Source organism: Anopheles coluzzii, chromosome 2 (genome assembly GCF_943734685.1).
Source record: "Anopheles coluzzii chromosome 2, AcolN3, whole genome shotgun sequence".
Taxonomy (NCBI): Eukaryota; Metazoa; Arthropoda; class Insecta; order Diptera; family Culicidae; genus Anopheles; species Anopheles coluzzii.
Genome location: NC_064670.1, coordinates 110,666,248 through 110,682,751, shown reverse-complemented (window position 1 = coordinate 110,682,751; position 16,504 = coordinate 110,666,248). Strand labels below are relative to the sequence as shown.

Here is a 16,504-nt window from a genome sequence, read left to right as displayed (position 1 = left end):
ACAAGAGATAAAGTATTTTTTTTTTTACATTAAACAACTATTTTGCTTTTTACTGTTTGGTCTATCGTACCAAGCCCCAGGCATTTGTGTACATTCTGGAAACCGTTATGGCCATTTTTAAGGGAAACGCGAAATTTGAAGAATAAATATATACTTGACTACGTGTAAACAGAATAATTATTCAATTGTTTAGTGAAAATCATTATTTATAATTTTTACCATAATTTGCTATAAAACCTAGATTATTATTGATGTTTTATGTCCTTCTCGAATAGAAACAAATTGAATCAAACATATAAAGCTGTGTAAATCCCTTAATATGTTTTGTCTAAATATCCTGCACATTTGAACAATTTACCAGCTGTATTGCGAGTTGTTGGTACGGAGGCCAACAGGAGCTTCTCATCTTGTTCCCGGGGAGTGGTCAAAACATAGGGACCTTGACTTTAACAGCAAGAGCAAATGGATAATTACTATATTTTTAAGATGTTTGGCAAAATATAATTGCTAAAATTAACTGATCGTTGTTGTTACACATATTTAGGGCAGATTTAAAATCCAGCTTCTTCCAATAATTGCAAAATCCCTACTGAAACGTATGTAAATGACAGTTAGCGAACTTAAGTCGTAAATTATTATTACACGTCTTACATCATGCATCAAGTCTCGCCAAGCCATGTGCAACAGTGCAGCAACTGTAGACTGGCTGACCCCAACACACGTTCCACCGTACCGTTTGAAGGTCAGCTCGTGGTTTTAAAGCCTGGCCGAAACAGCGTAGCCCTATCCCGTACGCTAGAACATGCTTCTTTACCGAAAGCTGAACTACTTCTAAATTACGCCTATGTTTTGCGTCACCTATGACAAACCGTTCAGTTAACACTGTAATCATTCGTTTTGCTGTAACTAAAACTATAACAATAGTCATAATAATAATACACACTCACGTTTTACGTTCTTTTGCTCGGTGTGCAGACCAGACCCGGGGAATTTTCGTGATGCACTTTTTTGTACACTCCCTATCAGTGAAACATTAGCCGTCGGACGCAGCCAAGGGTCCCCAAACGGGCCCCGTCTAGTTTTAATTTTTTTAAGGTACGTGTGCGTCACACGTTCGGTATCGTAATGCGAACCAATTATGCGACACCTGTACAGCACGCCTGAAAAGGGCTGCTTTTTGCGTGTGCACTATATAAACCAACAGCGCGTGGTGCAACAATCATACTCATCATTCAGCCTTCATTCGCTCAACAGCGAGTTTGAGTAACAGGAGCTCCAAAGAAGGTGACTAGCAGTGTGTGGTGTTAGGAAAATTTCTTTCTACAAATTTGTGTTAATTTTGCAACCATTTCTTCTAAAAGTGTTAAAAGTTCGGTGAAACTCGGAATCGATTGCTACAAGATGAAGCTGGCAGCACTTTTCGGCTCGACGTTGCTCGTCATCTGTATGCAGATGGTTAGCTGCAGCAGCATGACACCAGTGTACGGTGCAAAAGCTCCAGCATCCCCCGCCGACTGTCCTGCTCACAGTTACGTTGCGAGCAAGCGGGTAGGAATCTATCCCGAAACTCCTAGCGCCCATCTTTATGGCAGCGTCGAGAGCAGCGAGGAACATCCGACCACCGTCGACCACTACATGCCTATGGGACCGTGCAAGGATGGCCATTGTGCCGGCAAACGGCTGCCCGTGTCAATCTGTGTGCAGCTGCCTGGGGCGGCACCGAAGAAACTGTCCAAGAACCTGCTCCAGCAGATTATCTGCTCGCTGATGCACGATCCAGCGGCACCCGCTTCGCCCGCCCACTACATGCCGTACGAACCGCAGCACAAGAAACCCTGCGAATATCCGAAGAAACCGTGCGAATGCAGCAAAAAGCCTTACGCGCCACCGAAGGAGCCGTGCGACAAGCCGAAGGAGACCTACGAACCAGTGCACAAGGTGTACGAACCTACGCCAAAGCCTTGCACTCACGAACCGACCAAGAAGCCGTACACTCCACCATGCAAACCGACCTACGCTCCCGAGAAGGAGTCGTACGAAGCGCCCAAGAAGCCGTACACTCCGCACGTGCCATGCAAAGCGACCTACGCTCCGGAGAAGGAATCGCCCAAGAAGCCTTACCCCGTGCAGAAACCGACCTACGGAGCATCGGTAGAGATGTACGAATCCCCGAAGAAGTCTTACGCCCAGCAGCATGAAGTGTACAGCCCGCCGAAAGAATCGTATGCGCGTGTACAGTACGGTGCGCCAAAGGAGCCTTGCGCAACTACTCCCAAGCCTTGCTATAAGCCAACCACTCCGGCTCCCTGTACCACCGGCCGTCCTACCTCCTACCCAACGCATCCCACTCCGCCAGCCCATCCCTACACCTACCCCACTGCCCATCCACCGACCGCCACCTACGCTCCGTACACGGCGGCGCCACGCTACCCCTCAATGTCGTACAATGCGCCCAGCTACCCGAAGCCCAGCCCGGGCAGCTACGAATCGAAGGCACCGGTACCGACCTATCCGAAGACATCGAAGAAGACGTGCGGCTGTGCTGAACACTCGCGTCCCAGCCATAGCTACGGCTATTAGAGCGAGTGGGAAAGTGTTTTGATGTACTTTGTTAGCATACAGTTATTTATTGTAAATGTTTTTAATAAATTTGCACAGCAATTCTTAAACAAAAAAAAAAACAATCATTGATTTTTCTTTATAAACAATATTTTACGGTTTTATTCTTGCGCTCCACTCTCACAGCTGCAATATCTGAATGCCCAAAAAGTAGAAAACGACCGGAACATCAAAAGTTGTTTATGCTCACAGTCTTTCCCTGAGGCACGTCCGGCTTGTGATTGCATAAAGACGTGTCTGGTGGTAAAAAATATGATGAAAGTACCCAATAAGCAAAAGATAACAGCAGCAACAGGGGTTGCATCTTATGCGACACCATGCACGTAAGGAATGTGTAAATAATAATTAAATATAGGTTGCACTAAATGAAGTTATGTGTGCCTGAATGACTCTCGTGCAAGTGTACAGTAATGAGTGCGGCAAAAGGCTCTAATGTGTGGCTGAAGATGTCCCATGCAGTATATGGATTTGTTTAATGCAGTGGTCTTCAAAATTTGGTGCATTTAAATCCAAACGCAATAAAAAAAATCAGTAGATTTCCATGTAATCCGCTTAATTGAAAAACCATAACAATAAATGATCATTCTAAAAAAGAAAGAGAGGTGCCATTCAGGCTACAATGCGATCCATACAGCCCTTTCTACGCCGACCACTGGTCTAATTAATACATATATAATGTTTATATGACAAGACTGAAAATGATTTGATTCCCATTCAGTGACCACCATCTCGTACTGATGAATCTCATGTTCTAGAATTGGTAGATATTACCCTAAGATAACCAGCTGCTAACAAATGGCTGGATGCTCATTGATCTTCTATGATTGTTATGCTACGGAAAATTGAGTCATTGAAGAATTTTCGATATTAAACATTTGTGGAAGTTATGAACAGTTCAATATTTGACCGTAATTTTTCGCCGACCATCATCAATCTACGATAGCGTGTCACTGTTTTGAACTTTGCAGATCAAGTAATGATAAGAACGATGTTGCAGATTTCAACTACCATGCTAGGAACATTGTTTTCATGGTTCTTCTACAGGGTTTTTCATGTTATAGAATAACATTAGCAACTCTTATACCAAAAGCGCACAATCGTTATAGATGACAAGACCCAAGACAAGGCAAGACCCAGAGACAACTGTCCCGATCGTCCCAATCGTCGCCCAATCGTTATAGATGACAAGACACAATACAAGGCAGGACCCAGAGCATCATTCGTAAGACAACTGTCTCAGATGATAGCACGATTAAAGCACCAAGACTGATAAGGCGGTACCAGTGAAGTACAAACTTCTGCATATGGCTGAGTTCAGAGGTAGATCTTGACAAGAAAATGTCCCATATCCCTTCATTGTAGTAGACCGTGTGCGACGAATTAATTTTCGTTGTTCGTTCCAACGTGCTGAGGATATGCTACATGGATCCCGGATTTGATACCCCATTTATACCCGAAGCGTTCAGACATGAATTCAATCCTTGCATAGCTGGTTCAATAACTTCAATTTCTCAGTAACTATCACTAGGCCAACTGCCTATCGTGTTGCACTGTGTAGAACCATTCACGTTTTGATGCCTGTACAATCTATGTTTTAATAGTCAATAGTTTTAATAGTTTTAATAGTTTTAATAGTTTTAATAGTTTTAATAGTTTAATAGTCAGTGACCAGCGAAGTACGGCTCGCGAGCCACATACGGCTCTTTTCTGCATAGATGATGGCTTTTGGACCTTCATAAGTTTCATAGAACATTCCAACATTTTTACTATTCGTTTTTAATATGGCGCTTCCTGTGGATTGCAAAAGAATTGAACTATAGACGAATTGCCAACTCGTTCATGTAGGTGTCAAATGGTACTTTGGGCTCATGATCAAGATCAAATTTTGAACGATTTTGATGGTGGTTGACAGTTTTTCTTACATCTCACGAGGAACGAAAGTAACAGCAGTATGGTTGATTCCTTTGTTTACGGTCGTTGACAAACGTATGATCTTGCTATGAATATTGTTATAGCTTTATTATTTTCACTGTCATCATGTGAAGTAAATCGTGCAATGATCGCATCAAGTTCAAATAAAAATCTAACAACCTTTCGATTTCGCATAAAAGCTGCGCAGCTTGAATATTCTTTTATTTTGTAACAAAACGCTTACATTACTCCCTTACCGGTAGTTGAATAATTTAATCCATTTAACAAACAAAAATCAACTATGAAACATCTTCCCACCCAGCTCTTGATAACTTATTTACATCCTTTATCCAACCTACTCTCCCTTTCTCTCTCTCTCTCTATTCGGCAGTTTAGTTGAACGATCGCTGAGCATTGTTCGAATCCAACGTCCGGTACTGGGGAGTAGCTGCCTTCTCGACCACGTCCCCATAGCTGCTACCGCGGTGCTGATCGTTGATGAGCGTGCGCAGCATTCGCGACACCTGATCGGATCCGCCTCCACTCACCGCCACCGGCGACGGTCCCTGAGCAGCCGACGACGGAGCCTCATAGTTTGGCACAACCTTGCTTTCCGCTCCGTAGTATCCCGTGCCCATGTTACCGTGCTGGTTCTGTCCCTTGCAGCTGCAGGACGGTTTGCGACGCAGCACCTTGATGACGCTCTTGCCGGGAATGCAATAGTGATGGCGCTTCTCCACGATCACAAATCCACAGTCCTGACATTCGCCCTGGGGCGGGCGCACACCGTGAGCAGCGTACGGGCAGGGCAGCCGATTGTCCTCGCCAACCACGGTCGGTACGTACTCTTGCGATTCCGACTCTGCCATATCGAAGTACTGGTCCTTGAACCCGTGCACAGACGAGCACGCCAGCAGCGCGATGAGAACTGCACCGAAAACAATCTGCACCATTGAGGAACTCATTTTCACTCGGAAGCGGCTACGTAACAGCGGAAATGCACACACCGGAACACTATTATGTCGAAGCGATTGCACGGGAATGCGGTGTATCGGTGCGTACCGAAGCGGATGAGAGGCGGAAGCAAAGTGTACTGCTTTTTCCGGCGCCAGCACGGTTTTATAATGCGCTGGCCAAGGGTTCAAGGATGCGCACCTTTCTTCCGCACCGAGTCGCTTATCAGACACACCGCGTTGGACCCACCCGAACGGGACCACCTTCTTCGGGACCGCGCGGTGTCTTATGTTTACGCACAAGTCAGCGTTTCGTTTACGTGCCACAGTGAAGTTATAAGTTTTGACCGCACAACGTTATGGTTTATTTCGTGAGTGCACACACAACGAACCTGCAGTGGGGCACTTAGTGTGTCGCTGAGTTGCCCGTACGATCAACGTTGATACGCGTGTTGGGTGGCTGTGTTTGCTTGTTTTTTCGGTAGCTGTCGTTTGGAGTGCTTTTTCTCGTTCCGTGGTGTACCTAAACAAAGGTGAAATTGATTACGCAAAGTGACCGTGTGGCTCGGTGGCATCTCAGTTCCGTTCCATCGGTTGACCGGTGAACCTGGAATGTCATGGTCATAGTGTCGGTTTGTTTCATATTCGTTTGGAAAAGGCGATCTGCTGTATAAGTTCAATTATGTTCGGAAGATGATGCTGGAAATTTACAGGTAAGTATTGCACATTTTGTTTTAAATTTAGCATTTTGTAACGAGATACGAGAATGTGTGCACTATGATGTATTGCAACGCAATCTGAGATATTGCGTGTGATCCACGGTAGAGGAAAAATCATGATAAATTAGTCAAAACGTGAGCTTTCATTAGTTTGTTGAGATTTTATCACTAGGTTGTAGCTTGGAGCAGCGACAAATAAAAGTTTCTTTTGAGTGTTTAATAAACGAAATATCAATTAGTTTTTCATGTTTAGCATATTGTGTTCATGTTCATCAAAGATATGTTGCGGTTCACAAAGAGTAGACAGCAGAGGCATGAGCTTTTGTCAGGTGGCATAGCGTTTTCTCGTTCAAGTTTTGTCAAGGTTTTTTAGCGATCACGGAGACAGAAGATTCGTTAAAATTTTTAAGGAATGGGAGCAAAGTTAAACGCCAATAACATTGAATGTTATTGGAATTAATTTGCAATGTGCTTGTGTGGAGCAATTATACATTTATACCTACATAGGGTATTTAACCACTTACTATATTGCATTTAATTTAAAGTAATCGAAAGTGACGGTCGTCATACCAGATTTTTTTCATCGATCCATTAAGAATTTAATACTCAAAGCAATTGATTGTGCCAATGAATAAAACAGTGATGAAGGAGATCTGAATCTAAAAAGATATATATGAAATATTAGAGACTATATCCTAGTCAAACAAATAGATCTACATATTATTAGAATTGATGTACACATTACGGATTATAGTTAGTTATGGCAATAGTATTGATGACGCTTTATTTATAAAATCGCCAACGTTTATTCAAAAGATTCTTTAGAGATCGAGGACCATTTTGACATAACCTCAGTGATTATTTGTATTTCATTACGATCACGATACAATGATTAGGAACAATTTACTTGAAAGCTAGAGCCGCCATCTGCTGAAACATTAAAACGCCAGCAAACAAATAAAGATATCGATTTTTGCCCCAATCCTACCATCGATCGTAAACTTTGTTTGATGATTTGAAACAGAGTTGCTGGTTTTAATTGGTAGCAAAAAAGTGCACATTTTTCAATCGTTCTTCGAACGAAATATAACAGCTGGAAGAAAAAAAACCTACACACACTCAAAAAAGCATACACTTTCTCAGCCATTGCTTACACGCAAACGATCATACCGGTGGCGAAAAGGTAAACAATGCCAGCTTTCATTATCCAATCGCAACCGGGTGATGGGAGGATCGATTCGGTAATTGCAAGAATAACTCAAACCGATAATAGCTTTGGGCTTCTGCATTTCAGCACCCTGCAGATGAAGATGAAGATCTTCGCTGTGACCATTGGCGTGAACCATCTTGACGCTGTTGAGAAGGAACCAAATTGAACCTTACCAACCTCTGCACGATAATGCATTCTTACGTTAAACAACAACGGCAGAAAAGGAACAAAACCCACTGAGAATCTGCGAAACAAAAACGATGTATCCCCAAGATCAGCCCCAAACGGTCCAATTTTTTGTCTTAATTTATGTTTAAGACGTTGGCAAGAAAAAGCATACCCCTCCAACCAACCATTGCAGAATGAGTAGCGTACCCGAACAGGTAGCACTGGTTGGTACTTGCCCGTACAAAACATACAAAGTAAAGACCGGGAGTTGATGTTTCGAGCAGGCTGTAAAACATTCAACGCGATGGGATCCGCTCCCCGGGAATGGTCAACGGCTTAGCTTTGGGCACCCAAAGTCGATCGATTGGCTGATCGATTTACGATCGGTACGGAGTATTTTAATTTGAAGCCCAACCGAACCCACAACTCCGAACCGACGAAATATGTTTCAATTAGTTATTGAACGACAGAAGAACTGGACTGACCGTGCGAGAACGATCGCTTCAACGGAAACAGGCTGCTGCATACAAACGATCGTATGGATCGAATTCGAAAACCAACCTCACGCTCCCCAGTCCAGCAAAGCAGGCGGCAACATTCTTACGCCCTTCGGGAACGCATCGGGAAGGAAATGGAAATAAAATCTCTTATTTACAACCCAAGCCGATCGAATACATTGGTGCGGTGCCTCAGGAACGTATGCTGTTTTGCTGTTTGCAGCCTCATTCCGAAGAGGTTGGAAAAGCGTCCGACACTTTTTGCTGCCTTTTTTATGATGCATGTAGATATGTTTGTACCTTCTGCTTCCCCTCGCAGCGTTGCAGGTTGTCGATGCTTTTGAAGCTTGGTTTGATGTTTCCCTTTGTTTTTTTTTGTTTTGCGTGGTGGCTGTTGTGCGCATAAATTAAACCGCGAAACCAATTGGCAGTGCAAATACTGCATAAATCTTACCGCGCGGACATTTAGGATTAATAAAAGTAACGATATGAGAGGTGATAAAACCTCTGGTGGCATCCTTCTTTTGTTTTGCAGCCGGAATGATTACGAATAGTTTGCTCAAACCAAAGGTCCGAGGGTGCTGGGAGCGGAATTCCATGTCCTCCTGGAGATGAGTTGTTAAGCTGTACGAATATGTTTATGACGATGTACGATTGAACGTTTTGATGTTCAATATGTTATTAAAGCGATTTGTTCGGAAGCGCACAAAAGGAAGGGGGAGAGAGGGGTAAAAACGAAGCTAGCCGAGGGGTGAAACATACGCCCGGTGTAAGCTTCCGTTGTTTGAGCGATCCATTTGCTGGAATTGATTTGAATATTGAGTAGGTTGGGACACGGTGCGATGCTCGATACGGAAATCCAATCCCAACATGGTTTCAAGCATGCTTGAACAGGTGTATCGAAGCTCTTGTTTAGTGTTGTGTGCTCTTGTACACTACGCACTAATGTATTCCAATACAACTTGAATATTCAACTGTTAGGGAATACATACACTTCAATTAGGAAAGGTACAGAAACTGCTAGTTGAAATCATTTTTATATTTTCTGGTTACTTTGTAAAGACTTGTTCGATTTTTGCCAATTTATTCAATAGTTTATTAATGTTCCAAAAAATATTCTATATCAGATTAAAACAGGATATACAGCTGTGCAGGGTTGCTCAACATTTTTAACCAACTATCCGTAACAATTAATTATTTCAACTATTCCAATCCAGGTCTATTAACTACAGTGTAACTGGTATCATTTGAGGAAAACAACTTTTAAAGTTGACAAAAAACTGGAGACGATACCGATCTGACTCCAGAAGGTAGGTTCGATCATTATTCGGAATCATCTGGAATCGTCAAGAGTCCAAGTCGTCAGGGGTTTGAGTTGGAATCGTCGGATGGAGTCAAAATAAAAGATTGTAACAGATTGCTTCTAGACGACTTCCGTGCCTGTGAAGGAAGCAGTAAAAACTTCATATTGACGTAATATGTTAAGATTTTTGCCTTTTTATATTAAGCTGCGCTTATGACTTTTATGTTTTCGTATATATACAGTGTTAGAATTTAAATGTTGTATATTATCTGCATACATGACGACTAAGAGAGCAAATCGTAATAAAGCTCTTGATCTCAAATACATTGCTCAGACCGTTTCCGCATCCGATTCTTGCTGACTCCGGCCGACTCCGAGTGATAATATGGTATAACTACCTCGTAAATGAAATTTTAAGGGTTTGGAAATAAAGTTTAAGATGTTAAACTGAGTAGAAATCCCTTTATTGCAGTTTAATTGCGCTCGGATTCGTTTTAGTTTGGAATTGACTATACATTTAAGTCGTAATTAGATCCTGTCTTTTACTAGGACAGTGTCTAGTATCACAATTAACCTTGCATTAGTCGTTTATATAAGTCTTGTGTTTCTAAACTCTGTCTGTTTATTAAATAAAAGTAGTGACACATCAAACGAGACATCGCAAAATGTGACTTTCTCTCACCCAAAACCCAAACCGATCCTTCACGCAAATGTGTCAAAATCACGCATTCCCCGCAGCAAAAAGCTCCTTCGCCCGGCAAAACACACACATGCATGCATATACACACACACACACACTCTCACCCAAAACGCCTTGAGAGACCCATTTTTTCGCCTTTATTAATGGGCTTCGATTTCCGTGCTACCATTTCGATCACCTCTGGAGCGACAACGATCGGGCTAAAAAAAACGACCAAATTGCGCAACCGATACCTTCATGCGCGGGTCCCAATGCAAACCAATTCCACGATAAGCCTCCCGGGCCCGATCGGCACCATTTATCACGTTTAATAGGGCAAAAAGCCCTCAAAGATGGGCACCGCTCCGTTTAGTATCGAATCGAACGTGTACGAAATTGAAGCTCTCCCCGCCCGTCCCCACCTCGCCATTGTATAAAGCAACCGCAAGGAAAAGTTCCCCCCCGGGAAAAGGTGGGATCGGTGGGAAATGGGGGATTTTAAAACAAATCTCCGCCACCATTCTGGCTACTAGCCAGAAGCTTTCAATTATTTTCACTTCCTCGATCAACCGCTCGATCGGTGAGACGTTTCGAGGCGGAGTAATTGACCACCGATTCCCTTTACTTATTTGCGCGCTGTGAGTAAAGCCCTCCGGGAGGAGAAAGAAGCAAAACAAAAAACCAACCATGAATTAACCGATCGAAGCTGTTTGTCCGTTGGTACATGCTTTGCTCAACTGGGAGTAATCGAATGCGCCCATAGTGGCGTCGCTGTCGTGTGTGATTCACCTGAATGAAGCTGTACGATCATAAATTATGAAATTAATTTCTGTATTTGTTTTCCACCCATGACGTTCTCGAACGGGTTTACAACTTTTTTTTTGTTTGCTTAAGTTTTGTAATTTTTTTAGAGCATCAATTTGGTGATTTGTTTCAAGAAGAGGGTTGTGCCATCTTTATAGCTACATTACTCTTGCAACTGGAGATATCGTTCGTTTGACGTTTCAATTAAAGACGATACACTGAGCACACCGGCTAACCGTAGGCCGGCTAAAGAGAGATTTAACTCTTGAATTTCTGCCAACAAGAATTTTATCATCTGTAGAACCACGATCAACGTTAACGTCTGTCACACAACAACACAATAAGTATAAACTTTCGACTTTCAATTTGTTTTATTCAATCGCATCCTCAATTGATCTTCTTTACATTCCAGAGCACTTCGAGAAACACAAATCACTTGGCAAGCTTCACTGTAGAAGCGAAGCACACAAAAGCACGCACCTTAGCTCAATTCATTGCCCTAGAACTCCGAGCCATTGCCATCCATCCACACAACAGTCGGCTCGGGTAGTTGCATTAGACTGTTTCTTCGTCCATCGTCCCGACCTCCAAGATTGCCAAGATGCAGCCGAGCAAAACCACAAAGCACGTGGCTTTGTGCGCGCAGCTCGTCAGGGAACGAAGGGAACCGGACGGAACGCGGATCCACGGTGACACGCTTACACCGCAGACTTCATCCGCGTACTTCCGATTCTGGTCAATGGCACTGTTGATCGCAAACATCCATCCAGCGATGGTATGCCCGCTGCTGGTCGCGTCACACCACGAGATTGATGAAACCGTGCGAGTTAAAGATGGAAGTCTTGCCGAGAACGCAATCCTCCGGCCCAACGCCACCGAGATGGTGTCCGGGTGGGCCATCGTTGCTGTTGCTGCTGCTGCAGCTGTTGTTGTTATTGTTCAGATCTGAGCGCATTCCATTGAACAGATCCTGAGCTCGTGGTACTGTTGGATAAAATTGAATAAAATCAGATTAGTTCACTCAAAACACTACAATATGTCTCAATCCCTACGGAAACACTTACCATGCACGTGCTTCTTCTGGCGAGCGCGCGAGTTCTGGAACCAAACCTGCGTCACCCGCTTGCTCAACCCCGTCGCCAGCGCAATTCTCTCCAAATCCTGCCCATCCGGGTTGCTGTCCACCTGGAAGTTGGCCTGCAGGATCTGGATCTGCTCCTCCGTGAACGTCGTCCGGATGCGCTTGGTTTTGTTCTTCCCATTCCCGTCCGCATCCAGCCCATCCTCGCTCGATGTCGTCCCGTCGTCGATCAGCTCCATGTAGTGCGTCTTGCACAGGACGCGATCCTCGCAGATTGCGAACTGCTCGCCCGTCGATAGCTGCCGGCCGCAGGAATCACACGCAAAGCACGCCAGATGGAACACGTACTCGCGGGCGCGCCGTACCCAATCGGTGGCCGATATCGAGCGGGCACACTTGGCACAGCTCGTCTTGAACTTTCTGTAAGGGGGAGGGAAGGAACGGAGGGAAAAGACCATAACACCTGTTAGATGCGATCGCGGACGGATGATAAGCGCGTGCGAATGCCTTACTTGATGTAATCCGATTTGCAGTACATGTCACCGTCGCGCAGATAGCACGAGACCTGACGCTCGAGCGGGCAGAAGCACACGGTGCAGCGCAGGCAGGACCCGTGCCACGCACTGCCGTTCACCTCGAAGATGTAGCGATCGGTGATCGGTTCCGCACAGCTACCGCATGTTTTAAATTCCGTCTGTGAACGATCAGAGGCAAAGCACGAGATGTCATATATAGTTTTGAGTTTTTTCGATCCTCTTTTGATTGAAAGATATAGTTTTCTGCTTTTTTCAGCTGTATATTCTCTTTCCAGGCTACTCTGGTTTGTTATTTACTTTTTGGATATTTTGTACTACTATTGAGTTTAATGTTACCTTTTTATCAAGATTCTGACACATTTCAATTGTTTGTAAAACTGATATAATCATTGATTCATATATTATTTGAGTGGTGCTGTACTAATTATTCTCTAGAGCTTTTAGTTTATCATTTTACAAAATCTTATTCTCTAAGAAAGTTTTTAATTGATGCAACATTGTAGGCTTACATATATGAAAACTGTGATATTTAATCCGTCAATATGTGAGCTTCAATCTCATCCAACTCTAGTTCAAGAGTTAATCAATGTTCTATGAAAAATATTAGACAAAGAAAAGGAATTTTGATATCTTCAGTACAAATCAATTTTGTAATTCAAATGTACTTCACCAGCAGAAGTATAAACTGTCAAATTTCTAACGAAATTTCTAAAGAACATAAGATTTGAGTTCTTAAGATTTTATTTAATATAATCAATGTAATGAACATAATTTACAAAGTGTTGCTAACTCATCGTAATCTTGCTTAAGTTTCTCGTTTAATGTTCTTTATTCTTATCGAATATTATATATCCTATGGTCTAATTGGATAACTTCTTTTTTTTTTTCAATTTCATCAAAAAAATCCTAAAATAACTTCTCCTCAAACAAACTAAGCAGTATGAAACGCTTACAGGAACTTTCTTTTACCTTCATTTCAGAACTTGAAAAGAAGTTATATTGTTATTTCAGAACTTGAAAAGAAGTTGGATGCACGTTGGAATAAATTCTCCAATAAAAGTCCTTCACAAACGCTGTGTTTAACGTCCGTTACACAATGGTTGAACAATCGCCTTTCACTTCAGGAACAATTCACACTGTTTTAACAAATTTGTAGCAGAACAGTTCATCACAGGCTATTCACACCTTATTCCAATCGGTGATATCACTCAGTCCTTCTTAATGCACTTTCAACAAGCATCACTTTCTGCTTTCGGAGCTATCTACCTCAATGCACTCTTTCAACGCGATTAACTGACATTTCACACGAAACACACACACACACCTATATTGTTAACTTTAAGCCACAAATCAACTCTTCCTCGCGGTTGCCTTTCGCGTTCTGCCCAGCTGTCCCAGCACCCTCTCGGATGTGCGTCAGCCACCGTCGCAGGTCAATCTCGAACTGAGCACACGGACACACGGATCCTCTTCAACCCGGCAGCATCAAAAGGCTAGAAAAACTGAAACTCGTACCCCGGGTGTCCGTGGGTGAGTGCGAGTTCGATGAGAAGATACGTTGTTTCCCAACGGTGAGACCCGTCCGCCAAAGAAGTCGACGGCGTAAAGGTGGTATTGTGGGTTCTCTTTTCCCATCCATTCCGAATAGACACTTCTCTATCCGACTCGTTCGTGTTTGCTTTTGGTGCGTTCTCTTTCTAGGCTATTTCATCTCCCCCTTCCGACACATTCTAGGGGTTTGTTCGCGCACACTCTATTCCATTGCCAGGAGCTTAGATCTATGTACTCGACGTACACAACCCAGCTTTAGGGCTCCCCTCTCTTCCCTGACCTTCGTTTGTAGGGGTAGGGGTGCACACACGATAAAGATGACTCGCTCGAACCAAAAAGGGGCTGCAACATAACACGCCCCTTCGATTTATGCGCGATTTATGTTTTCGATGGACTGGTGCTGTGTGTGTGTGTGTGTATTTAGTTCCGTAGCACCCTCTTGACTCAATTGTTTTCGATTCAGGCGCGCGAGTTCTGTACAAGGTAGAAAAGGGAGAGAAAAATCCCTTGAATCGACACTTCCGAGTAGTCGCTTTCACGGGGGTTCGCTTTTGTCACTTTAGAAGTTCCTGGTTTGGGAGACTTTTTTTTGTTTGCAAGGAATAAGCAAATTGATTGAAGAATTAGCAATGGAAAATTCTGTAGCCACATTCAAGAAGTTGAAATAAAAAGAAGAGTGAGGTTCCAAAGCCACTAACTTCTGACGGAACAATTCGAACGCATAAGCGTTGTGAAAGAGCGCATTATTCTTGTGCTTCAATTCTCTTAAGCTGTTCTTCTTCAACATCTGAAGTGGTCTGCCAACCTCCAAAGTCTCGCTTCCGGTTGACTCCGTCGGAAAACGGCCCCCCACAAACTGTCCAAAAACTGACACGGAAAGTGTCATCGTCACGGAACGTGATGTCATACCTTTGACAGGCACCCACTCCCGACCAGCCCGGGCATACCCGGGTGTTGCATAATTGTGTCCCATTCAGATGCAAATGTGTCCTGCGTGTAGCTTCTGGTGTGGCATGCCGACCAACACAATGTATGTGTCTGTGTCTAGTATGTCAAGCCACCGCCGTCACCGTTTAGCGATGCCTGGATGTCGTGTGACGAATTTTTCATCCTTTCAAGCAGACGATTTAGAGCTGAAGGTCGCCGACCGACCGGTGTCGCGGAGAACAAGCCTACCCTGAAACGGCGGTCGTGTCGAAACAGCTTCCGGACGATACATGATGAATTTAGACGAGATCGTGTACGGCACACGGCTTTGTCCACCTGGTCCACGTACAAGACGCTTGATCCGAAAGAGTACGTACGGGAGAAGGTACTAAAGAAGGAAGACAGATTACTCTCAAACGTTCTCAACTGTAGCATAGCCGGGGCATAGCCAAAAGGTAGTGGTCAAATGTGTGACATTGCTTTTAAAGTCTTTTGCTACCGTTTGACAGCTTTGAACGGCAGCAGCTCGCTTTAACGCATCAACTACACGGGTAATGGTGCGCTGAATGGAAAACGTTCAACACACCACACCTTTCCGTTGCATCCTTTTACCTCGTTTGCAGTCTATGGACCCTGTGTGTGAGGGTCTTCTTTTGAAGTGCTGTGTTTCTTTTGCCACTTCAACATTGGGATGGTTAGTTTTGTTAGGTTCGTTCAAATCTTCAATCAATATGGCATCAATTCAGGTTGAGGAATAGTTTGTTTTTGCGCAAAAAGGGTAGCAAGTTTGAACCAGCCTCATTGTTAGGAAGATAATAGTTTTGTTATGTGCAGTGGCAGTACGAAGTGAGAAGTTGGGTGTTCTGTGTGTAATTTGGAACTGTTTGCAAATCGTTACGCTGTAAAAAAAGCTCTTCAAATATTAACTCGTAAGTAATAATAACTGTTGTAAGGCTGCTTTACACTATTTTCGCATTCAAATGTTGATTTTTTAGCTTTTTTTCATTTTAAATGCCTTGTAATCATCAACGGTCTTATAGCCGGTTTCATGGAACAGTCGCCAACCCATACGACATAACAACATGCCCGTCATGGGTTCAAGCCCCAAATAGACCGTGCCGCCATACGTAGGACTTACTATCCTGCTATAAGTGGTACAGGCAAGCCTTGACCGACAACTGTTGTTGAGCCAAAAAGAAGAAGAATCATCAACGAGGATTACAGTCTTTCCCCGAGTTACGTGAACGATGCGTTCCGGAGACATTCGCGTAACGCGGATTTTAGCGTAAGTCGAATATCACATTTTACAGTCAAAATATACTTTATTAATGATATTTGATTGAATTTAGTTCATTTAAGTAATTTATAGCTTATATGATACAATTGGTATAGAAAATTTGGTTGTTTCTGTCTTTTTAGTGATTTAAAACTTTTGAAAAAATGCAAATAATCTTTCATTTGACAATTGATGAAGAAAATTGTACTAATTTGACATCTGAACAATCGAATATAAAAATTCGCGTAAATTGAATTCGCGTAACTCGAG

General features: G+C 43.3%; 2 protein-coding genes across 2 annotated transcripts; one reads left to right on the top strand and one right to left on the bottom strand.

Moving 5' to 3' along the window:
* The first annotated feature begins 1,401 nt into the window (after nt 1-1,401).
* LOC120961420 (uncharacterized) lies at nt 1,402-2,580 on the top strand. The gene has a single exon (XM_040385135.2). It carries the CDS (start codon nt 1,402-1,404, stop codon nt 2,578-2,580), a length of 1,179 nt encoding a protein of 392 aa, XP_040241069.2.
* Nucleotides 2,581-11,889: 9,309 nt separating this feature from the next.
* On the bottom strand, nt 11,890-13,467 carry LOC120961421 (LIM/homeobox protein Awh). The gene is made up of 3 exons (XM_040385136.2): nt 13,450-13,467; nt 12,457-12,638; nt 11,890-12,364 (listed from the first exon to the last, which is right to left on the bottom strand). Exons 1-3 carry the CDS (start codon nt 13,453-13,455, stop codon nt 11,905-11,907), a joined length of 648 nt encoding a protein of 215 aa, XP_040241070.2. The 5' UTR covers nt 13,456-13,467; the 3' UTR covers nt 11,890-11,904.
* Between the last annotated feature and the right edge of the window lie 3,037 nt (nt 13,468-16,504).

Bases quoted from the DNA above. Each gene is read 5' to 3' on its own strand.
- LOC120961420 (XM_040385135.2), top strand. From the start codon at position 1,402: ATGAAGCTGGCAGCACTTTTCGGCTCGACGTTGCTCGTCATCTGTATG.
- LOC120961421 (XM_040385136.2), bottom strand. The intron at 12,365-12,456 runs GTAAGGCATTCG...TCCCCCTTACAG, and splicing joins TGCAAATCGGATTACATCAA to AAAGTTCAAGACGAGCTGTG.